At 40.6% G+C, this 26033-nt stretch overlaps 1 protein-coding gene across 3 annotated transcripts in view; it reads right to left on the bottom strand.

Moving 5' to 3' along the window:
* Positions 1-26033, bottom strand: part of LMLN (leishmanolysin like peptidase) — an 80125-nt gene that overhangs the window by 52402 nt on the left and 1690 nt on the right. For all 3 annotated transcript variants that reach the window (XM_033213262.1, XM_033213261.1, XM_033213260.1), the window contains exons 2-8: positions 12794-12891; positions 12189-12219; positions 10739-10821; positions 10135-10252; positions 7159-7337; positions 3570-3675; positions 1471-1565 (exon numbers count right to left, since the gene is read on the bottom strand). In XM_033213262.1, coding sequence (XP_033069153.1) covers positions 1471-1565; positions 3570-3675; positions 7159-7337; positions 10135-10252; positions 10739-10821; positions 12189-12219; positions 12794-12891 — 710 coding nt within the window. The remainder of the gene's footprint in view (positions 1-1470; positions 1566-3569; positions 3676-7158; positions 7338-10134; positions 10253-10738; positions 10822-12188; positions 12220-12793; positions 12892-26033) is intronic.

The raw sequence follows: 26033 nt of genomic DNA, 5'->3' as shown, positions 1-26033 counted from the left end.
ATTTATCTATTATAGAAAATTACGATGGACATCAATTTTTATTTTTCCCTGTACCTAAGTCATTTTTTTTTCTGGCTTATTCCCTAGACTACTTCTACCATTTTCCCTATAAATTTCTCATTCTCAGCAAAAGAACAGAAAACATCAAGATGGTTTTCTTTTCCAATACTGCTTCATAAACATTTCAAACATAGGCCAGGTGCGGTGACTCATGCCTGTAATCCCAGCACTTTGGGAGGCTGAGGCAGGTGAATCACCTGAGGTCAGCGGATCACCTGAGGTCAGGAGTTCGAGACCAGCCTGGCTATTATGGTGAAACCCTGCTTCTACTAAAAATACAAAAGTTAGCCGGGCGAGGTGGCGGGCGCCTGTAATCCAAGCTACTGGGGAGGCTGAGGCAGGAGAATGGCGTGTACCCAGGAGGCGGAGCTTGCAGTGAGCAAAGATCATGCCACAGCATTCCAGCCTGGGCGACAGAGCAAGACTCCATCTCAAAAAAAAAAAATTCAGACATGTAAAACATTAAAAGAATTGTTTAATAAACACCCTTATAATCAATAACCAGCTCACCCAGATTCCATAATTAACATTTTGTTGTATTTGTTATCACATACCTGTTCATATACCCATGCCTTAGAGAGGTTATTTTTAATTCCTGTTTTTCCATGGCAAGGCAATGTTTGCACATAAGCAGTGAACAAAGCCAGCCAGAAAATAAACAGCTTTTACCTTATTAATCACTCCAATCTCTCTTTACCATTCATACTTCAAGATTAACAGTTTCCCCAAATACAGTTAAAGCCAAATCCAATTCTTTACATCTGTAACAACTGAATGTATTACTCCGTTATCTTCATTTTTACTGGAAGGCTTCTCTTTTTTTTCCTTGACACAGTCTTGCTCTGTCACCTAGGCTGGAGTACAGATGCGTGATCACAGCTCACGGCAGCCTCAACCTCCTGAGCTCAACTGATCCTTCTATTTCAGCACCCCAAGTAGCTGGGACTACAGGCGCATGCAACCATGCCCGGCTCATTTTTGTATTTTTTATGGAGACAGGGTTTTGCCATGCTGCCCAGCAGGTTTTGAACTCATGGGCTCAAGCAATCAGCCCACCTTGGCCTCCCGAAGTGCTAGGATTGCAGCCATGAGCCACTGTGCCTGGCTGGAAGCTATGTTGCTTTTGAGGAGTATCCTCAATGCAAGCAGGCACTGCAAATTATCAGCTTAAGAACGGTCCTTGTGTGTGGGTCTCTCTCTCCTCCTTACATCATTATGTAATATTGCCTATCTCACAAGTTATGTTTTCCATAAAATGGCCTCTTATATCCTATTTTGTTTTAATATCTACAATTTCCTTAGGTTTGCCATGAAGACATTATTATTTATGGCGTCTAATATGCTGTGATTCTCAGATTCTAGTCTTAGCACCCTCCTAAAAGAGGAAAGCAAGAACAACAACAAAAATACCTATAATTAAAAGGTGGGAGGCCATCCGCAAATCTTGAAGTGAGAGGATTTCCATCTTTGTCATGGTAGAATGCAAACAGCCCAGCAGAGAAACCCTATAAGAAAAAGTTCAAAATGTCTTCAAGTGAAAAATGTCAAGGCTGATTACAGGCCTGCGATCAAAGGAGAGCACTGATACTAACTGGTTCATAGAAGCCCCACACTAGTGCTTCTGTAGGAATTTCTCATACATTGGAATTGAACAACAATTAAGTGTTCCATATTTATAAATTTTAAATTCTAATTACTTGAGGTAAATATTTCTAATGAGAAATTTTCTAAAACACATTATATATTTTACATTTATATTCAGTATAAATACTATAAACATCAATTACTGTCCTAAAATTATATTTCCAGGCACCATTAGAGTTTTAAAACCATAAAGAGCAGCAACTGCTGTGTTTTTAATTCCCGTCTGCTGTGTGGGTGTGTGTGCGCGTACATTATGAAACGGTTCTCAAAGTCAGTCTGCATTTTAAAGTTATTTTGGCCTTCTTATATATATAGAAGAATCCTCCCAAAGCGCTAGGATTACAGGCGAGAGCCACTGCACCCAGCCCTTCTTCCTTTTTTGAGACGGTATCAGCTATCAGGTGTCACTTCTGAACAAGAGCTGGACCAGAGCTGAAAAGATGGAAGCAGTACACTGAGATGCATGGCCAAGACTGCCACTTGCCTACAACAGATACATTTAATGAAAAATTACTGGGAAGATCAACATTTGTATGTGCTCAAATATACATGTAAGAAAGTATTTAGCTGGCTATTTCCTTCCTTTAATTTGAGGCAGTGGTAAGTCATTACCACTGCCTCCCTTTAAGGATTTTCGCATGGTTATCAGAAGCAGCAGCCGAAGGGCCAGGCGCGGTGGCTCACGCCTGTAATCTCAGCACTTTGGGAGGCTGAGGCGGGGGGATCACTTGAGCCCAGGAGTTCAAGACCTGCCTGGGCAACATGGCGAGACCCCATCTCTACTAAAAATACAAAAATTAGCAGGGCATGGTGGCGTGTGCCTGTGGTCCCAGCTACTCTGGAGGCTGAGGTGGGAGGATCATTTGAGCACAGGAGGTTGCAGCAGCAGAGGGCTGGACACAGTGGCTCAGCCCTCTCATCTCAACACTTTAGGAGGCTGAGATGGGAGGATCACTTGAGCCTAGGAGTTTGAGACCAGCCTGGGCAACATAGCGAGACCTTATCTCTACCACAAAAAAAAAAAAAAATCAGCCAAGTGTAGCGCACGCTGCAGTCTTCGCTACTTGGGAGGCTGACATGGGATCACTTGAGCCCAGAAGGTTGAGGCTGCAGTGGGCCATGATGGGGTCTTAAAAAACAAACAAAAAATGGTGGCAGCAGCCCAGGGCTCTGCTGTATCTATATACTTTCACAGACTTTTCAGTATCGTGAATTCTTCAATCTTAGAATTTTAGGCCGGGCGCGGTGGCTCAAGCCTGTAATCCCAGCACTTTGGGAGGCCGAGACGGGCGGATCACGAGGTCAGGAGATCGAGACCATCCTGGCGAACACGGTGAACCCCGTCTCTACTAAAAATACAAAAAACTAGCCGGGCGAGGCGGCGGGCGCCTGTAGTCCCAGCTACTCGGAGGCTGAGGCAGGAGAATGGCGTAAACCCGGGAGGCGGAGCTTGCAGTGAGCTGAGATCCGGCCACTGCACTCCAGTCCGGGCGACAGAGCGGGACTCCGCCTCAAAAAAAAAAAAAAAAAAAAAAAAGAATTTTAAAAGAGGAAAAAGCTTTATAAATCTTTCTGTTTGTTTGTTTGATACAAGGTCTGCCGCTATCACCAGGCTGGAGTGCAGTGGCACAATCTTGGCTCATTGCAACCTCAAGCTCCCTGGGCTCAAGCCATCCTCCCACCTCAGCCTCCCAAGTAGCTGGTACCACAGGTGCACACCACCATGCCCTGCTAATTTTTGTATTTTTATTGAACATGAACCTAGGAATCCACATCATCTTAAAATGGAATATATGTATAAAAATGAGAACATACTAAGCAGAAAATCAGGGCACAAAGGAAAGAACAGTAACGGTAGAATTTACCAGGGCATGAATAACCTCATGTTTCACTGTGGACAGCATCCCAATAAACTCCTGAGGCTGGGTAGAGATCATATTTGGACACAGGTTAGCATATCCTGCTATTGGCCTGTCAAAAAAGACATTGAATTTTTAAATTATATTCCAGAACAATATTTATTTACATTTACTTCTCCATCAAATACTGCTCAAGGACAGAAAAATCTTCACAAAATATCAAATGTAATTTTGTACCATCACTATCTTTTACTTTTAAGACATGTATCCTCTGCCTACCTATGGCATGGCAACTCAATACCTGTTTCCACAAAAGGACACAGTTGATTATACTTTAATGCGAATTTTTGAAATATATCAATATAATACCGAAAAAAGAATGAACTGAAAGGCTCAAATTCCAACACTATTTTACTTGCAAAATCCATATTGGACTTCAGCATTTCAGTATACCTATGGGCACAGAGACAAGCAGGTAGAGAGGAAAACAGTTATCAAATGGGGCAATAAGTGAATGGTTCAGGTTGCTGAAAGTCGCTGACCCTTCTTATCCGTTTGCTATTCCCTTTCTCCTGCTCCAACACTGCCTACATTCACATAAATATTTCTACCTGCTCATCATCTTCTTCCAAATTCTACACCCTTTAGAATCTACACACTTCTGCATCTCTCTCTGTGCCTAGAACCTGAAAGTCCAAAGGCAGACTAGGACTCAAGAGTCCAGAGTAATTCAGTTCCACCATGCGCCTCCCTGTCTTTCAAAAGCTGTGGCCAATGAAAAATGCTGATGAACCCAAGCTCAGTTCTCCTACCACTATCTTAACATTTTACATAGAAATACCACAAAGCTCATCAAAGTATAATTGCCTATTTACAAAGTACATTTATCTTATTTAAATTGTTAAATATTGTATATCTTCTTCATAGGAAATAGCAACAGACTTAGAATTAGAAAAAGTATGAATACAATTCATTTATTTAAAAATTGCCACAGTGACCTCTAAAATATAAAATGGATTTCACTTCCAGGCTTAAAACCCTTCAGGGGCTTCCTGCAGCACTTAGAAGAAAACAATCCTGTCTGTCCGTCCAAGCACCTGTCCCCCAACAGTGTCCACTGAGGGGCTCCTGCAGCAACAGGCGCACATGGCTTCTGCCTTCACGAGTTCTCCCCACATCTCTTTTATTTGGCGACAGCCTCTCAATGTTCAGGTTGCAGCTAACGTTTCGCTTTTTCAAAGAGGTCTCCCTTGCTCAACAGATCTACAAGGTGTTTCTCTTTTATTCTCCTCTACGTTACAACACAACACTCTATTTATTTTCTACAGAGTATTTATCATACTTTGAAATCACATATTTATTTGCAGGAGCATTTAATACCTGTCTCCTTCTGCAATCCATAAGTTCCATGAGGCAGGTACACATCTGTATTTTGTTTACCTCGTCTGTTGGCCACTCAAATATTCACGAAATGAATTAATGCAATATAGCAATTGTGAAGGAAGGTTTCACTTTCTTGAAAAAGAAGAACTTAAGGTCAGGCGCAGTAGCTCATGACTGTCATTCCACACTTTGGGAGGCCAAGGCAGGTGGATCACTAGAGGTCAGGAGTTCAAGACCAGCCTGATCAACATGGCGAAACCTTGTCTCTACTAAAAATACGAATATTAGCCAGGCGTGGTGGCGCACACCTGTAGTCTCAGCTACTCAGGGGGCTGAGGCAGAAGAATCACTTGAACTCAGGAGGCAGAGCTTGCAGTGAGCCGAGATTACACCACTGCACACCAGCCTGGGCAACAGAGCAAGATATCGTCTCAAAAAAAAAAAACAAAAAACAAAAAACAAAAAAACCTGAAGATAACTGCTTTTTCTTCTAACAAATCTAGGAGAAGTTAGTATAACTAATTCATATGTATAAAAGGACCATTGCTGAGGTGTTAAACATCCATCTATCAGTCAAAACACGAGCTGAGGCCAGGCACAGTGGCTCACACCTGTAATCCTAACACTCTGGGAGGCCGAGGCAGGCAGATCACCTGAGGTCAGGGGTTTAAGACCAGCCTGGCCAACTTAGTGAAACCCCTGTCTCTATTAAAAATACAAAAATTAGTCAGGTGCTGTGGCACACACTTGTAGCCCTAGCTACTTGGGAAGCTGAGGCAGGAGAATCACTTGAATCCAGGAGGCAGAGGTTGCAGTGGGCCAAGATCCTGCCACTGTACTCCAGCCTGGGTGACAGAGCAAGACTCTGTCACAAAAAAAAAAAAAAAAAAAGACTAGCTGACTCCCTTTGAAGTCAGCTAATCTCAAATCTAATCTCACCTAGATTTGAGAATGTTACATACAATCTATTCTGAGACATATGGCAATTCCTGCTGCCTTTAATTGACTTGTCTGGTGTGTGACAGGCAATCTTCTGCATATATAACTTTTCATTTCAAAGCTGAGCTGCTTCACGGGAAAGTTTTTGAAATCTTTTGTAAATAAAGAGAACTCTGAATTTCTAAGTGATATTTAGCTAAGTGAATTACATATAACAAATGATACAACAATTAGATGAATAGTCATTATTAACACCTTTCTTAACAGTTTTAGCACAGAAGTCCTAAAATTAAAGTTCAAATTGTTTCCTTAGAGTGGTAGTCACCTGCAAAGAAAATTCTCTTGACAGTGGACTTATTATTATTATTGTTTTTTGGACACAGGGTCTGGCTCTGTGGCCCAGACTGGAGTGCGGTGGCACAATCACAGCTCTCTGCAGCCTCCGCCTCCCAGGCTTACGCAATCCTCCCATCTCAGCCTCCTGAGTAGCTGGGTCTACAGGCGCACGCCACCACGCCTGGCTAATTTTTGTATGTTTTGTAGAGACAGAGTTTCACCATGTTGCCCAGGCTGGTCTCAAACTCCTGAGCTCAAGTGATCCACCCGCCTCAGCCTCGCAAAGAGCTGGGATTACAGGTGTGAGCCACTGTGCCCAGCCATTTTGTTTTTTCTTTTTTGTGGGGGACAAGGTTTCACTCTGTTGCCCAGGCTGGAGTGCAGTGGCATGATCACAGCTCACTAAGCCTCAACCTCTCAGGCTCAAGCAATCCTCCCACCTCAGTCTCCTGATAGCTGGGACCACAGGTGTGTGCTTCCATGCCTGGCCAATTTTATTTTTTGTCAAGATGAGGTCTCACTATGCTGCCCAAGCTGGTCTCGAACTCCTGGGCTGAAGTGATCCTCTCACCTCTGCTTCCCAAAGAGCTGGGATTCCAGGTGTGAGCCACCGTACTTGGCCCACTTGACAGTAGACTTTTTCTTTGGAATTCTGGCAAAAACAGCAGGCTCAAAATGTAAGAGGAACCACAGGGAGAAAAGTCAAACGAAGTGCTTCACTTTTCTTTCACTTTGACTAAACACTTGGGTTATCACATTAGTAACAGTCTAATCACGGTCTCCTAACCCTACTCCAAATCAAGGCGGCATGCTATTCCTGTCTACCAGAGGCAATCTGACAAATCCAAGATTCCTGTAATCTTAACACTAAAAATACAGTTTGCTTTAAGAGTTCCCATATTCGATCGTGGAAACTAAGTCCCAGAGGAAAATTTACCTGTCCATGTTTGCTTCCTGCTGACAATAGGCTGCATAAGAGATGATGTTTTCTTGGCTGCACCTCTCGGTGGCCAGAGCACCAACATAAAGAACAAAGTCTGCATCTGAGATGCCTTCTTGGTCTGGCACACCCACTGCTCGATGAGGCCACTTACCACCGCGGTAGACCCTGCATTGCTGCACCCACGGGGGACATCAGAAAGCCAGAACAGACACAAAGTTAGCTGTAGTGACATTTAATCTTATAGTAAAATCTATACTATAAACACAGTACAATTTAATCTTTATTATCCCTAAATTTTTATCAAAATCCGTACCTCCCTGTCTACTCAATACCTAGCTCTAATTCTGAATTCATTTTACTGAAATGTCCACTTTACATAAAATGATCATAAACCTGTAACTTCAATTAAATAATTGGTATTGACAAAGGAAGGCCAACCAAACAGGATGCTGAAAAGACAGAAATATAAAAGGTTTTAAAACTCTGAAACTAGATGAAGGGATTTCCCTAAAAGAAACTTTTTTTTTTTTTTTTTGCAACTTTCTTTGAATCTATAATTAAATCTAAACTAAATGGTAAAAAAAAAATTTATCTAATAGAAATATATTTCCTATTATAATGTAATTCACATCTTGTTAAAAATTCAAATAATATAGGGTATGAGTCATCTCTCCTTGTTTCTAATCTTCCAAGCAAATCTTTTATTATTAAAAACATTTTCTTTTTGAGGCAGAGTCACTCTGTCACCCAGGCTGGAGTGCAGTGACGTGATCTCGGCTCGGCTCCTGCCTCAGCCTCCAAGTAGCTGGGATTACAGGCACCCACCACCATGCCCAGCTAATTTTTATATTTTTAGTAGAGACAGGGTTTCACCATGTTGGCCAGGCTGGTCTCGAACTCCTGAACTTGTGATCTGCCTGTCTCAGCCTCCCAAAGTGCTGAGATTACAGGCGTGAGCCACCGTGCCTGGCCTAAAAAAATTTTTAAATATATATAGACGGGGGTCTCACTATATTGACCAGGCTGGTCTCGAACTCCTGGCCTCAAGCAATCCTCCCATCTTGGCCTCCCAAAGTGCAGGCATTAAGGGATTACAGGCATGAGTCATGGCGCCCTGCCCAGCAAATCTTATTTGCCTCTGTAATGGTCGCTTTTTTGAAAGCTACTTCTATCAAAATTCCCAAGTAATTATAATCTCCAAATTAGAAACAGAAAAATCAGTAAATTACTATTTTAAGGTGTAAGCAATGCTTGTAGAGAAAGGGAAAAAAACAAATTCTCATTTCATTTAATAGAAAATACACATCGTTTATTCTTCCTTCTCTAACACATGCATTTATGATTTTTAAAATCCATTACTTTAGGGAGTGGGAGCTAAGGAAATGCTGGCCAAAGAATACATGTTTATAGTTAGAAGGAATAAGTTCAAGAGATCTATTGTAAAGCACAGTGACTATGGTTAATGACAATATGCTGTATTCTTATTTATTTGTTTAGTTTACTTTAGTTTTGTTTTGTTTTGAGCCGGAGTCGAAGTCTTGCTCTGTCGCCTAGGCTGGAGTGCAGTGGTGTGACCTGGGCTCACTGCAACCTCTGCCTCCTGGGTTCAAGCTTCTCCTGCCTCAGCCTCCTGAGGAACTGGGTTTACAGGCACCCGCCACCATGCCCGGCTAATTTTTGTATTTTTAGTGGAGAGAGGGTTTCGCCATGTTGGCCAGGCTGGTCTTGAACTCCTGACCTCTGGTGATCCGCCCACCTCAGCCCCCTCAAAGTGCTGGGATTATAAGTGTGAGCCATTGTGCCCGACCTTCTAGTTTTTTTTTTAAGCAATAGCTTAGCTTAGGCATAGTCTGAAATATTCTTATTTATCTATTTATTTTTGAGACAGGGTCTCACTCTGTCACCCAGGTTGGAGTACATTGAGAAGATCACAGCTCACTGCAACCTCCACATCCCCAACTCAGGCAATCCTCCCACCACAGCCTCCCAAGTAGCTGGGACCACAGGTGCATGCCACCACTCCTGGCTAACTTTTTATATTTTTTGTAGAGACAGGGTTTCACCATGTTGCCAAGGCTGGTCTTAAACTCCTGGAGTCAAGCAATCTGCCTGCCTCGGCCTCCCAAAGTACTAGGACTACAGGTGTAAGTTACTGTGCCCAGCCTAAATTTTTTTATTTTTTTGATATAAGTAATGTGTGTTCAATATGAGAAATCAGAACATCACAAAAATCTCCAGAACTTACGAAAGAAAAACACTTTCCCCAACAATCTCTTAAAGAAACGATTAACATTTTTATATGTATCCAGATTTAACATGTGTATACTTCCAGATTGTTTATTTTTTATTGTCTGTGTTTCTATACTTTCAAATAAAATGGACTAACTGTGCATACTGATTTGCAACCTTTTTTTTTCACATAAGAGCTTAAGTATCTTTCCAAGTCAGTACATAGAGATCACCTTCACTTTTTAACAACTGCAAAGTATTCCACTACATGGTTATACCACACCCTAACAGGCAAAACTAATACCCTAAATAGGCATATTTATAGTTTTGAACACCTTTAAACATATATTACATAGCCATTAGTATTTTATGGAATAAACTTCTAGGTTGGCTTGAAGCATACATATTTTTTATCTTAAGAGATGTCAGACTGTCCTTTAAAAAACTGAGGTATATGCCTTGCTAAAAGGTATTCTGGAAGACAAGATAACGTTCTAAGCTAAACTGATTCAGCAGACCAAGATAAATAGAGGCAGGGAGGTCTCTGGGGAGCAGTGAAGAAAGAAAATACCATTCAACTCACTTGAAAGCTAATGAAAGAATAAAATCAGCACATCTGTGATTACTTTTTGTAGACCAAGGAAGCTACTAGACTTTGAACTTGAATCTGTAAAAATTTTGTGACACTCACAAATTCAACATCTCAAGTGTAAAAGTACTGCCAAGAGTAAGGAGAAATACCTGGAGATGCTCCTCTGGAACAACAACAGGGCCGCACTTCGTGTGCGCGGCACACTCCCCGGTGCAGTACCTGTGAGGGTCGTTTTCCTTCCGGAGGTATTGGTTGGTTGCACATTGTCTTCAGTTCATTTGTACATCAAAGTTGAAATACAAAAAAGAGAATATTTCATAGCAGTTAAAAACATGGTAATCAACTGGTAGCTGCTATATGACTTCATTCATAACGTTACTATTTTAGTTAGGAAAGTAGTTAAGAAAGAATTCGGGTTCTACAGGAAATCCTCTTGATTTGTGTTTTTAAACACCCAAATACTTCATAAAGCCAACACTGCATACACATGAACGAGGGGAAAGGTGGTCTGGAGAACAGAGGACAACTACACCCAGAAAAAATGCAGTAGACCATCTCACAATGAAAGGTCAGGGAAAGAATGATTATCCAGCAGGCACTTTTTTTATTCTTTTTAAATACCTTGCAATTTGGTCTCTAAGAATAAGCATAATAAAGTTCTAGTATAAGTTTCATACCTTGTCATATTCATAGATAGGGAGAGGCAGAGTACTAAATGGCTGAAGAAAACCATCTGTGTTGAATGTGACATACCTGCTAAGTAAGATAGTGCCCGCGGGTCGACGGACCTGAAAAGTCTTCTCTAAGTAAGAAATAGCTTGTGGGAAAAGCTTGTTCTAAATAAAAGTTAAAAAAAGAAACAGAATTATAAGGAAGATATAAATTATATTTGAAACAAGCAAATACAGCATATTAATGAAAGAAGCCTTATAAGTCTGGAATACAGATACTAGTTAGTCAAGGTTGTATGGCAAGGCGTAGGCTGTATGGCAAGGCGTAGGAAGAGAGCAAGCCTAGGAGGAAAAGAATTTCCCCCATTTTCTAGTTCAGCTTGGGAAAACAGCACCAGGCAGAAATTTCTTTCCCTAGCCCCACTTAAATAGAAAGCCAGAAAACATTTATCTCAACTATTTTTAATTTTTAATTAAATATTAACTTCCTTCAATACTATACCTTTAACAAAACTGCAATATATCTCAACTATTAGTCTAGATTACTATGAATGATGGACTGACTTAGATGATTCCAACACTAAGATAGTTTATGTAAAGAAAATCTTACCTTTCATTAAACTCACCAATTTCTGTGGCCCATGGTGAGCTGGCTTTGTGTGTGTGCATGTGTGTGTGCCTGCGTGTGTGCCTGTGTGCGTGCGCATGTATGCATGTGTATGTGCCTGTGTGTGTGCCTGCGTGTGTGCCTGTGTGCGTGCGCGTATATGCATGGGTGTGCGTGCGTGTGTGCGCGTGTGCGTGCATGTGCGTGTGCGCGTGTGTGCCTGCGTGTGTGCCTGCGTGTGTGCCTGTGTGCGTGCGCGTATATGCATGGGTGTGTGCGTGCGTGTGTGCGCGTGTGCGTGCATGTGCGTGTGCGCGTGTGTGCCTGCGTGTGTGCCTGTGTGCGTGCGCGTATATGCATGGGTGTGTGCGTGCGTGTGTGCGCATGTGCGTGCATGTGCGTGTGCGCGTGTGTGCCTGCGTGTGTGCCTGTGTGCGTGCGCGTATATGCATGGGTGTGCGTGCGTGTGTGCGCGTGTGCGTGCATGTGCGTGTGCGCGTGTGTGCGTGCGTGCATGTGTGCATGTGTGTATGTGTGTGGGTGTGTGTTTCTCCAGACGGTTAGAAATCTGATGTGGTTATCAGGTCAATCAATCCTCAGGAAAATCAACATTTCCACCAAGAGAACAGTGTTCTCAATGTGTTTCAAAAATTGTCTTTTTCACCCTATTCTCTGAATGATTTGCTCCCCAAAAACTTGAGAAAGCAAGCAAAAAAAGAGACTGATTAATTGAATGCCAAATACCAACAAAGTTTTCATGAGTGCATCACAAAGACACCTTTTGTGAAATGATAAACACTTTCACTACCAAGACCTTTTATTCAGTCACAAAAGAGTCATGTATATGTTTTTCTTTACTGAAGTAGAATTTGCGTACAATAAAATTTTAAGCATCCAATTCAACTTACGAGTATTTATTACATACCTTTACAAGATTTTTTTTCTCAGGGAGCAACCTGAAAATAATGACATAAAAACATAAGAATTACCTCTCAGAGGCGTAGCACATGTAATCAAGAAACAACCATAAAAATGGGTAACCAGCAGGCCTTGGGGCTGCTCTGCCTATGGAGTAGCCATTCTTTTATTCCTTTACTTTTCTAATAACCTTGCTTTCACTTTACTCTATGGATTTGCTTCTAATTCTTTCTCGTGAGAGATCCAAGAACCCTCTCCTGGAGTCTGAACCAGACCTCTTTCCCGTAACACTAGTACTTATTGAAGAGTACCTTCCAGGTCTATTACTGTCCACGTCCAAGTAGATCCACATTTGTTCTGCTTAAATTATTCATGATTTACCAGGAAAGGGAGATGGTAAAAGAAAATTATTCATAATGTATAGGCTTTAATCATATCCCATATTTTCATATTTTCAAACTAAAATGCATTTTCAGCTTAATTCCATTTTGAAGCTACACTAGTCCTTTTTAAGTTTTATCTATGAATTTTTAAAACTTCAGGTAACAGATGAAAATACATTTAACATTTAGATTAATAATGAAAAAGATGACAATAAAATGGTATACTTACTCTTCAACACTTTTATCATAAACAGTCTTGATTCTTAAATGCTCATCAACATCTCTCTTGACCACATGATTTGCCTTAAGATGAACTTTATTTATAACCTGAAAAAAGGGAACAGATTTGAAAATTTTTTAAGACATAGAGATTAACCTATTGCGATCCAAACTTAAAATTAATGAACTAAATTTCAAGTGATTAACACCCAGAGAAAAAGTTCCCTGGCCCATATTCCACCGTTTCAGCATTCTTGAACCTCAAAGATCTCCCAAACAAGCGCTACCATTTGGAAGGTAAGTACCATAAATTCAAGTCACATGACTAAATCATTATGGACACAGTAGTTGCCAAAAAGTTTTTAGAGTTTTCTGTCACTTATTTGTAGTTTCTTACATAAATTCTAGTTTTGCCAAATTGAGTCTTGAGAAAATGACAGGAAGAGACCAAAAGTATCCTCAATTACTTTAAAAGAGGACAAAAATTTACTTATGAAAGAGTTTTTCATTTTGAATTTTTTCTCCAGTTCTCATTTACCATTTACACGATTTTTTCAGGGATGAATAAAAGAAGACAAGAAAGGTCTCCGCAGTATCAACACTTTATGAAACTCTTGATGTACAAAGAAAGAAAAAATTGTGTTAGCTTAACTAAAAGTAAGCTATATACTATGTCATTCATATAATTCCAGCAATGGACAACCACATTTTCATTTTTACACTATTTCTGCAGATTTATACAAGAAAATAAAATTTTATATTTTGTAAAAAACAACTATATGTTTGATCTATTAACATAATATAGGCCAGGCACGGTGGCTCAAGCCTGTAATCCCAGCACTTTGGGAGGCCAAGACGGGCGGATCACGAGGTCAGGAGATCAAGACCATCCTGGCTAACACGGTGAAACCCCGTCTCTACTAAAAACTATAAAAAACTAGCAGGGCGAGGTGGCGGGCGCCTGTAGTCCCAGCTACCCGGGAGGCTGAGGCAGGAGAATGGCATGAACCCGGGAGGCGGAGCTTGCAGTGAGCTGAGATTGTGCCACTGCACTCCAGCCTGGGTGACAGAGCGAGACTCCGTCTCAAAAAAAAAAAAAAAACATAATATAGTAACAGTCACAGATTTTCACAACACTTATTGCCTGCTCTCTGCTCTGCTACAATGGCCTGACACCCTACCTCCAGTCTTTTACTCATTCCATTCCAACCTATCTCCAGGTAACAGATTATTTTATGGCCCTTAAAAAACCATCAGAGGCCGGGTACGGTGGCTCACGCCTATAATTTCAGGACTTTGGGACTTTGGGAGTCCAAGGCAGGCAGATCACAAGATCAAGAGATCAAGACCATTCTGGCTAACGTGGTGAAACCCTGTCTCTATTAAAAATACAAAAACATTAGCCAGGTATGGTGACGCATGCTTGTAGTTGCAGCTACTTGGGAGGCTGAGGCAGGAGAATTGCTAGAACCTGGGAGGTGGAGCTTGCAGTGAGCTGAGATCGCGCCATTGCACTCCAGCCTGGGTGACAGAGCAAGACTCCATCTCAAAAAAAAAAAAAAAAAAAAAAAATCAGAAATGTCTGAGCACAGTAAATGGATATGGTACATTTTAGGAACCCACTGCATGACTAACCTCCCTGCAGATAACACATTACAAATTCAGACAAAATATACTGTCTGACAGTATTTGGGCGAGGGAGAAAGACAGGTAGAATCTGGAAGAATCTACCCTTGGAATACAGGAATTATATCTCTGAGATGTGCAAGTCTAACTTTTGTTTGAGAGCACTACCCAATCTGTGCCTCCTGGAGTGGCAGGAGGTCACAGCTTCACTGGCTTGAGGAGCTACAGTAAAATGTTCAGAACTTGTATCACCAGAAAATTAGAAGTTAGAGATGAAATCTTGCAAGAGAAGAAGCCACAGAAGGTATCCCAAAATCTGCATATGAAACCCAGTCAAATATTTGACTGACCACTAAATTCCTTGGCTGACAATGAAATTACATATGTATGAGATAAAACCCAGCAAAGAATAAATGTTGCCAACAACAGGAGATAGACTTTGGAATTTTGAACACAGTTAAGTTAAATGCCAGCTACAAAAAAAAAAAAAAAATTATTCAGAGAAATACAACAGAATCCAGAGACTTTACAATGTATTATCTATGGTGTCCATTATTTAATAAAAAATCAGCAGCAATGAGAACAAAATGAAAATGGGATCCACAATGGGGGAAAAAGCAGGGAATAGAAACAGACCCTAAGATGACCTGAATTTAAACAATTACTTTAATGCAGCTTTAATGTGTTCAGGAACTTCAAAGAAAACACATACATAAAGAGTAAGCAGACAGTAAACCTCAGAAGAGAAACTATGAAAAGAATCAAACAAAAAAGAGCCAAATGGAAATTCTAGAGCTTAAAAGTATAACAACTAAAATGAAAAATTCATTGGGGCCAGGCATAGTGGCTCACGCCTGTAATCCCAGCACTTTGGGAGGCCAAGGTGGGTGGCTCACTTGAGTTCAGGAGTTCCAGACCAGCCTGCCCAACATGGTGAGACCCTGTCTCTAGTAAAAATACAAAAATTAGCCAGGTATTGTGGTGCACACCTGCAATCCCAGCACTCAGGAGGCTGAGGCATGAGAATTGCTTGAACCTGGGAGAGGGAGGTTGTAGTGAGCCGAGACTGCACCATCACCCTACAGCCTGGGTGACACAGCGAGACTCTTGTCTCAAAAAAATTTTTTTTTCACTAGAAAGAATTAAAAGAAGATTGGAGACGGCAGAAGCATCAGTGAACCTGAAGATAGATCTAGACATTATCCAATCCAAAGAAGAGAAATGAAAAAGACAAAAAAAAAAAAAGAACATAGCCTCAGAGAATGGATACCAAGCAGTCTAGCAGATATGTCATTAGAGTCCTACAAGGACAGGAGAAATTATGAGACAGAAAATATATTTGAAAGAAATAACAGCTAAAAAAATTCAAATTTGGTGAAAGACATCAACTTATAGATCCAAGAAGTTCACTAAACCTCAAGCAGAATAAAAAACAAGCTGGGTGCAGTGGTTCACGCCTGTAATCCCAGCTACTCGGGAAGCTGAGGCATGAGAATCACTTGAACCCAGGAGGCGGATGTTTCAGTGAGCCAGGATCGTGCCACTGCACTCCAGCCTGGGAAACAGAGTGAGACTCTGTCCCCCAAAACAAACGAACAACACCCAGGTGCATAATGGGCAAAGTTTTGACATCTTAAAATAAAGATAAAATATTGAAAGCCATGAGAGAAAAACAACACATTTGATATGGTTTGGCTCAGCATCCCCAACCAAATTTCATCTTGAACTGTAATCCCATGTGTCAAGGGAAGGAGGTGACCGGACCGTGGGGGTGTTTCCCATGCTGTTCTCACGATAGTGAGTGAGTTCTCACGAGATCTAATGGTTTTATAAGCCTCTGGCATTTCCCCTGCTTGCACTTCTCTCTCCTGCCACCATGTAAAGAAGGTCCTTGCTTCTCCTTCACCTTCCGCCATGATTGTAAGTTTCCTGAAGCCTCCCATGTGGAACTGTAAACCTCTTTCCTTTATAAACTACCCAGTCTCAGGTAGTATCTTTATAGCAGTGTGAGAACAGATTAATACAACATTATGTATAGGAAGGAAAGAGAAGTACGAATGGCACCAACTTTCGATCAAGAACAATAAAGAACAGAAGACAATGAAATAAACAGTAAAGGGCTAAAAAAAAGAATTTCAACACAGAAGTCTATATCCAATGAAACTACCCTTCAAAAATGAAGAGGAAACAAAGACATTTCCGATAAATCTGAGAAAATTCATCACCAGCAGACCGACACTACAAGAAATGCTAAAGGAAGTTCTTCATGGGAATGGCAATAACACTAAAGGGTAACTTGCTTCTGTAGGAAGGAATAAAAACTACTGGAAATGGTAAATATGTGAATAGATATAAAAGACTATTGTGCAGAAGAGTCAACATAGCAGGTCAGAGATTGCTCTCTGTAGGAATGCCTGCTTGCAAGGTTGACCTTTTGCTGGCATCTGGAAGTGTAAACACTTTCCTACACTGATCTAAAACTTCACTAGGTTATAAGGATGGCTCTTTGTGTCTACACTATTTGCAGAAACAATATGGTTTACGCTGAACATTTACTTGCTTCTGGAGTCTGAAATTTCAGTGGCTGAAATTTTGTCTACATGACCAGCCTCCAATAAAAACCCTGAACTCTAAGAATCAGGTAATCTTCCCTGGTAGACCACACTTTGTGCACGCTGTCACAACTCACTGCTGAAGGAATTAAGCAGGTCCTAAGTGAGTCTACTAGGAGAGGACTCTTGGAAGTTTCTGCCTAATTTCCTCTAGTCATTGTCCCATGATCCTTTTCCCTTTGCTGATTTTACTTTATATGCTTTCAGCGTAATAAATCTCAGTTGTGAGTATGACTACAAGCTGAGTCTAGTGAGGCCACCTAGCAATCACCAAACCTGGAGTGGTCTTGGGAACCCTCAACACAATTATACACACTTCTTTTCTTCCTTTAATTTCTTTGGAGACAAATAAATATTTAAAGCAAAAATTGTAAAATTTTTAATTGTGAAGTTTATTTTTTATTTTTTAAATTTATTTATTTTGGATTTTTTTGAGACAGTCTCTCTCTGTCATCCAGGCTGGAGTGCAGTGGTGCAATCTCAGCTCACTTCAACCTCCACCTCCTGGGTTCAAGCGATTCTCCTGCCTCAGCCTCCCGAGTAGCTGGGATTAACAGGCACCTGCCACCATGCCCAGCTAATTTTTGTACTTTTGTAATTTTAGTAGAGACAGGGTTTCACCATGTTGGCCGGGCTGGTCTTGAATTCCTGACCTCAGGTGACCCACCAGCCTCGGCCTCCCAAAGTGCTGCGATTATAGGCATGAGCCACTGTGCTGGCCTAATTGTGAGGTTTATAATATATAAAGAAGTAATATATGAATATATTGTATTTACAATATTATATTACAACAATAGCAAAATGAATAAAATTATGCTGTAGAAAGTTTCTTATATTTAACATGACTATTTAAGTAGATATCATAAGTACACTACATACATTGTAATCACTGGAGCAAACACTCAATATTTTGTATTATACATTTTGCTCAAGTGTGTGTGGGACATTCACCTAGTTAGATCATATTTTGGGCCATAAAACAAACTTTAAGACATAAAAGAACTGGTAAAAAGGATGTTCTCTATCAATAACAAAATTCAACTATAATGCAATTTCAGAACAAAATCTGGGAAATCCCCAAATTATTTCTGAAAAATCAAACAACAAACTTCTAAATAACCCTTAGTTAGGAGAGAAAATTACAAGGGAAATTAGAAAATAGTTACGACTAAATGAAAATAAAATTACAACAAGTTAATATTTGTGGGATACAGCTAAAGTAGTATGTATTTAGAGGAAACTGATAGCTTTAAATGTTTATTTTAGAAAAAAGATCTCAAATTCATTATCTAAGGTTCCACCTTAAGATAATAAGAAAAGGAAAATTAAACTCAAAGAAAGCACTGAGGCTGGCATGGTGGCTCATTCCTAAAATCCCAGCACTTTGGGAGGCTAAGATGAGAGGACTGCTTGAGCTCAGGAGTTCAAGGCTGTAGTGAGCAGTAATCATGCCATTGCACTTCAACCTAGGCGACACAGTGAGACCCTATCTCAAAAAAAAAAAAAAAAAAAGACAGAATATAAACTATCAGTGTCAGAAACTACACAGAAGATATCACTACAGACTTTCCAGCCATTTAGACATGATCATAAAGGAATGTTATGAAAAACTTCATGTCCATAAATTTGACAACTTAAAGTGAAATTCTTTGAGAGACATAACTTAATAAAACACTGTCAAGAAGAAATAACCTCAATAGTCCAATACCAAAGTATATGAGTTCATAGTTTATGACTTTCAAAAAAGAAAATTCCAGATTGAGACGGCTTAATTAGTGAATTCTACTAAACATTTAAGGAAGAAACAACATTGATTCTACAGAAACTCTTCCTGAAAATAGAAGAAAATGGGACAAGTCCCAGTCATGCTATGAGATCAGCATTATCCTGATACCAAACCTGTGTTGCAGGAAGTCAGGGACCCCAAACGCAGGCACCAGCTGAAGCCACAGCAGAGGAACATAAATTGTGAGTATCTCATTTTAATATGGACACATGCCAGTTCCCAAAATTAATACTTTTATAATTTCTTACACCTGTCTTTACTGCAATCTCTGAACATAAATTATGAAGATTTCATGGACATTTATCAGTTCCCAAATAATACTCTTATAATTTCTTTTTTCTGAGACGGAGTCTCACTCTGTCACACAGGCTGGAGTGCAATGGCATGATCTCGGCTCACTGCAAGCTCCACCTCCTGGGTTTACACCATTCTCCTGCCTCAGCCTCCCGAGTAGCTGGGACTATAGGCACCCGCCACCACACCCAGCTATATTTTTTTTGTATTTTTAGTAGAGACAGGGTTTCACCGTGTTAGCCAGGATGGTTTCAATCTCCTGACCTTGTGATCTGCCCGCCTCAGCCTCCCAAACTGCTAGGATTGCAGGCGTGAGCCACCACCCCATCCTACTCTTATAACTTCTTATGCCTGTCTTACTTTAATCTCTTAATCCTGTTATCTTCATAAGCTGAGGATATATGTCACCTCAGAACCACTGTGATAATTGTATCTAACTGTATAAATTGATTGTAAAACATGTGTTTTTGAACAATATGAAATCAGTGCACCTTGATAAAGAACAGAATAACAGTGATTTTAGGGAACAAGGGAAGACAACCATAAGGTCTGACTGCCTATGGGGTGGGGCAGAATATAGTCATATTTTTCTTCTTGCAGACAGCCTATAAATGCATGTGTAAGTAGGGAAGATATCACTGAATTATTTTCCTAGCAAGGAATATTTAAGACCCTGGGAGGCTGGGTGCGGTGGCTCAAGCCTGTAATCCCAGCACTTTGGGAGGCCGAGACGGGCGGATCACGAGGTCAGGAGATCGAGACCATCCTGGCTAACACGGTGAAACCCCGTCTCTACTAAAAATACAAAAAAAAAAACTAGCTGGGCGAGGTGGCGGCACCTGTAGTCCCAGCTACTCGGGAGGCTGAGGCAGGAGAATGACGTGAACCCAGGAGGCGGAGCTTGCAGTGAGCTGAGGTCTGGCCACTGCACTCCAGCCTGGGTGACAGAGCGAGACCCTGTCTCAAAAAAAAAAAAAAAAAAAGACCCTGGGAAAGGCATGCATTCCTGGGGGGAGGTCTATAAACAGCCGCTCTGGGAGTGTCTGTCTTAAGCGATTGAGATAAGGACTGAAATACGCCCTGGTCTCCTGCAGTACGCTCGGGGTTATTAGGGTGGGGAAAAAATCCCACCCTGGTGAATATGAGGTCAGACCGGTTCTCTGCTCTCGAACCTTGTTTTCTGTTAAGATGTTTATCAAGACAATACGTGCACAGCCGATCACAGACCCCCATCAGTAATTCTAATTTTGCCCTTGCCTTGTGATCTTTGCTTTGCCCTTTGCCTTGTGATCTTTACTGGCCTCAGAAGCATGTGATCCTTGTTCTCCTTTTTGCCCTTTGAAGCATGTGATCCTTGTGACCTACTCCCTGTTCGTACACCCCCTCCCCTTTTAAAGTCCTTAATAAAAACCTGCTGGTTTTGTGGCTCAGGTGGGCATCACAGTCCTACCAATATGTGATGTCACCCCCGGAGGCTCAGCTGTAAAATTCCTCTCTTTGTACTCTTTATTTCTCAGCCAGCTGACACTTAGGGAAAACAGAAAGAACCTACGTTGAAATATTGGGGGCGGATTCCCCTGATAAACCTGAAGTTATTATTACAGAGGAAAAGAAAACTACAGACCAATATCCTTGCAAGTAGTTGGTAAAAAACACAAATATAAAATGTAAAAAATAAAATTAAAAAAACTACAGACCAATATCCCTTATTAATATAGATGTAAATGTGCAATGGCTCACACTTATTATCCCAGAGCTTTGAGAGGCCAAGGTAGGAAGACTCCTTGAGCCCAGTGGTTCCAGACCAGACTGGGAAACACAGCAAGACCCCTTATCCACTAAACATAAAAATAAATGAACCAGGTGTGGTGGCTCTCACCTGTAATCCTAGCTAACTGGGAGGCTGAGGCAGGAGGATGGCTTAAGCGAAGTCATTTAAGACTGTATAGTGAGCTATGATTGTGCCACTATACTCCAGCCTGGATGACAGAGTGACATCCTGTCTCTAAAAAAATAAAAATATATAGATGTAAAATCATCAACAAAATATTAGCAATTCAAACCCAGCAAAATATAAAAAGGGTAATAAATCATCACCAAGTGAGGTTCATCTCAAGAATGCAAGGCTGATTTGATATTCAAAAAAATCAATCAATGTAACTCATAATATAAACAGAGTAAAGAAGAAAAGCCACATGATTGTATCAACTGGTGCAGGAAAAATAGTTAACAAAATTCAACATCCATCCATGATTTTTTAAAAAAACTCTCAGCAAACTAGGTATAGAAGGGAATTTTCTTAATTTTATAAAGCATACCTACCCAAAAACTCCACAATTAATATATTTAATAGTGGAAGGCAATGTTTTCCCTCTAAGATCAGAAACAAGACAAGGATGTCTACTCTTCCCACTCTTATTCAACATCATGCCCCAGACATGTGTGATAATATTAACATTAAATATGTAATAGGCCGGGCATGGTGGCTCACACCTATAATCCCAACACTTTGGGAGGCCGAGGTGGGTGGATCACTTGAGGTCAGGAGTTTGAGTCCAGCCTGGCCAACATGGCGAAACCTGTCTCTACTAAAAATACAAAAATCAGCCAGGCTTGGTGGCGGGTGCCTGTAATCCCAGCTAGTCTGGAGGCTGAGGCAGGAGAATTCCTTAAACCCAGGAGGCGGAGGTTGCAGTGAGCTGAGATTGTGCCATTGCACTCTAGCCTGGGCGATGGAGAGAGACTCTGTCTCAAAAATAAAAACATGCAATAAACAAAAGATATATATTGTAATGCCTAAAACGCACAAGCACACATGCATACACACAGGTAAATGTAAGAAAATGAAAAGATACACATGTAAGCTTGAACCACAAGCAAGCTAAATACACCTATTTTCTCCTGTATTAATAGAGTCATTATTAGGCTGGAGCACAGTGGTGCAAACCTGGCTCACTGCAGCCTTCACCTCCTGGGCTCAAGTGATCCCCCCACCTCAGCCCCCATAAGTAGGTGGGACTACAGGTGCACAACACCACATCCAGCTAATTTCTGTATTTTTTGTAGACACAGGGTTTCACTAAGTTGCCCAGGAGCTTGAACTCCTGGTCTTGAACTCCTGAGCTCAAGTGATTTGCCACCCTGGCCTCCAGAAGTGTTGGAATTATAGGCATGAGTGACTGTACCTGGCCAGTAATTTTTAATAGAGAAAATCTAAAGTAAAGTATCAATCACCTCACCTTATTAACATGTATAGAACCCTATATTCAGTAAGTACAGAATAGACCAGGTGCAGTGGCTCGTATCTGTAATCCCAGCACTCTGGGAGGCCAAGGCAGGAGGACTGCTTGAGTCCAGGGGCTTGAGACCAGCCCAGGCAACATACTGAGATCCCATCTCTAAAACAATAAAATAAAATAAAAATAACTATAGAATATATATTCTTTATAAGTACATGTGAAAAATTAAACAGGATAGATCATATTCTAAACCATAAATAAAATAATCTCGGCCAGGTGCAGTGGCTCACGCTTGTAATCTCCACACTTTGGGAGGCTGAAGCAGGAGGATTGCTTCAAATTGGGAGTTCAAGACCAACCTGGGCAACATAGCAAGACTCTGTCTCTACAAAAATAAAAACAAAAAATTAGCCAGGTGTGGTGGCATGTGCCTGAAGTTCTAGCTACTCATAAGCTTGAGGCAGGGAGATTGTCTGAATACAGGAGTTCGAGATAGCAGTGAGCTATGATCATATCACTGCACTCCAGCCTGGGTGACAGAGGGACATGTTGTCTCTTTTTTTTTTGAGATGGAGTTCCGCTCTTGTCGCCCAGGCTGAAGTGCAGTGGCACAATTTTGGCTCACTACAACCTCCACCTCCTGAATTCAAGCAATTCTCCTGCCTCAGCCTCCAGAGTAGCTAGGATTAAAAGTGCCTGCCACCATGCCTGGCTAATTTTTGTATTTTTAGTAGAAACAGGTCTCGCCATGTTGGCCAGGTTTGTCTCAAACTCCTGGCCTCAGATGATCCACCCGCCTTGGTCTCCCAAACTGCTGGGATTACAGGCATGAGCCACTGCACCCAACCGAGACCTTGTCTCTTAAAAAACTTTTTTAGGCCGGGTGTGGTGGCTCACGCCTGTAATCCCTTTGGGAGGCTGAAGCAGGCAGATTATGAGGTCAAGAGATCGAGACCACCCTGGCCAACATGGTGAAACCCCATCTCCACTAAAAATACAAAAATTAGCCAGGCGTGGTGGCAGGTGCCTGTAATCCCAGCTACTCAGGAGGCCGAGGCAGGAGAATCGCTTGAATCCGGGAGGCAGAGGTTGCAGTGAGCTGAGATTGCACCACTGCTCTCTAGTCTGGGCAACAGAGCAAGACTTTGTCTCAAAAAAAACAAAAAACAAAAAACAAAACCCAAAAATTTTAACCGAAATGATAATTAAAATGCAAAGTGTCAAAATTTGTGAAGAGCGGATAAAGTTGTACTTAGAAATTTATATCTCTGTTGACATTAGAAGGAAAAAAAGGTTAAAAAAACAGTGATCTAAGTTTCCACCTAACAATATGAGCAAACTAAATCCACAATAAGTAGAAAGAGGAAATAACAAAGAACAGGAAACAATGAAATAGAAACAAACATTAAAGAAAATTACCAAAGCCAACATGACCAAGTTTATCCCAAAACTGCAATGTTGATTTCCTACTGGAAAAAGCAATGTAATCTACCACAGAACAGTTCATAAAGGGAGAAACTATATGATTATCTCAATAATTATCAGAAAAAAACAAAAAGCATGTGACAAAATTTGTCCCCATTCAGGATAAAAACCCTCAGGAAACCAGAAACCAAAGGGAGCTTTCTCAGTCTGATAAAGGGAACTATAAAAAAAAGCAAAGTTAACATCATACTTAATGGTCAAGGACTGGCCCTAAGATCAGGAACAAACAGCAAGGAGGTGTGCTATCTCACTTTTGCTCAGCCTGGAACTGGATGTCCTCACCAGAGCAATAAGGGGGAAAAATACATAAATGACACAAAACTGCAACAACAAAAACTGTTCCTATTTATAGTTAACACATTGCTAACATCAAAAATTGTAAGGGAGGAAACCCTACTAGAATAAATAAGTTTAGCTAGGTCTCAGAAGACAAAGTTAATATACAAAAATTATTTTTACATACTAGCAGCAAACAATTGGAAAACTTTAACCATTATTCCACTAACAATGGCATCAAAAAATAAGATTCAGGAAAACATTTAACAAAAAACATGCAAGATCCGATTGGGCACGGCGGCTCATGCCTGTAATCCTGGCACTTTGGGAGGTCGAGGCAGGAGGATCGCCTGAGGCCAGGAGTTCGAGACCCGCCTAGACTCTGTCTCTACAAAAAATAAAAAATTAGCCAGGTGTGGTGGCACATACCTGTAGTCCCAGCTACTTGGGAGATTAAGGCAGAAGGATCATTTGAGCCCAGGAGTTCAAGCCTGCTTGTGAACTATAATTCTGCCACTGCACTCCAGCCTGAGTGACAGAGCAAGACTCTCTCTCAAAACAAAAACAAAAACAAAAAAAGAGAAAACGGAAGAAAAAATGCAAGATCTATACATTGCTGAGAGAAATCATGCATCACCTCAATAAATGGAGAAACATATATTATGTTCATGGATTGAAAGACTTGATACCGTTCGATGTCAATTATCTCCAAATGATCTATAGAGTAAATGCAATCTGAATCATAAACCCATCAGGCTTTTTTGAAGAAACTGAGAAGCTGACTCTAAAATTTATATGGATCTCTCTTTGAGCCTCCCCCTGCTAAAAAATAAATAAATTTATATGGAAATATAAAAGCCTTAAAATAGCTAAAATCATTTTGAAAAGGAAGAACAAAGCAAGAAGGCTTACAATACTGTCTGATTTAAATATTTATTACTGAGGTACATAAGGCAACTGAATACCCATATGGGGCAAAAAAAAAAAAAAAAAGGATCTTGATCCCCTATGTCACATCATACATAAAAATTAATTTGAGATGAATCATAATCCTAAAAGTGAAGGCTTCTAGAACACAGGAGAATATTTTTATGACCTGGGGTATTTAAAGATTTCTTAGAAAGGACATCTGTTGGTGAGAATATGCAGCAACCATAACTAATATTTTGTTGATGGGGGTGTAAAATGGTATTTCGGAGAAAGGGTTAGTATTTTTTATAAACATTCACCTACCCTTTGACTCAGTAATTTCACCCCTAGGTATTTATCCAAGAACAATGAAAACATACATCCACAAAAATTACATACAAGAATATTGACAGCAGCTTTATTTATAATAGCTAAAATCTGGAAGCGACCAAAATACCCATCTTTGCACAAGATAACGGAAAAACAAATTGTGATATAGGCATTCAGTGGAATACTCAGCAATTCAAAGGAATAAATTACTATCACATACAACACAAATCTCACAGACATAATGCTGAGCAAGATGCCAAATACAGAGGAGTACATACCATATAATTCCATTCATATACACGAAGCTTTAGAATTGGCCAAACTAATCTAGTATTTAAAAATTAGAAAACTAGTTGCCTGAGGTGGACAGGTGACTGGTACAGGACAGGAGGGAATGTTCTGGAGATGCGGGAATGTTCTATGCTGTGATGGGTTGTATGCTTTATGTGAATGTGCATGGATACATTTGAGGCATTTCAATATATGTAAATTTTACCAAAAAACTTTTCAAAAGAACAGTAACTCAGGTAGGGGGTTCGGGAATGGCTGAAAGTATATGAAACAAGAATGGCAGAACCTTCAATCTAGGTGTTAAAGCTAGGTGATGGGTACATGGGGGTTCATTATTCTGATGTTGTTTGTACCGGCGTAATAAAAGGTAAAAACAAAACTTACAGGTTTTAGTTGAGAACA

The sequence above is a fragment of the Trachypithecus francoisi genome, unplaced genomic scaffold (genome assembly GCF_009764315.1).
Source record: "Trachypithecus francoisi isolate TF-2019V2 unplaced genomic scaffold, Tfra_2.0 Lachesis_group0, whole genome shotgun sequence".
Lineage (NCBI taxonomy): Eukaryota > Metazoa > Chordata > Mammalia > Primates > Cercopithecidae > Trachypithecus > Trachypithecus francoisi.
This window is presented reverse-complemented; position numbering and strand designations above follow the sequence as displayed.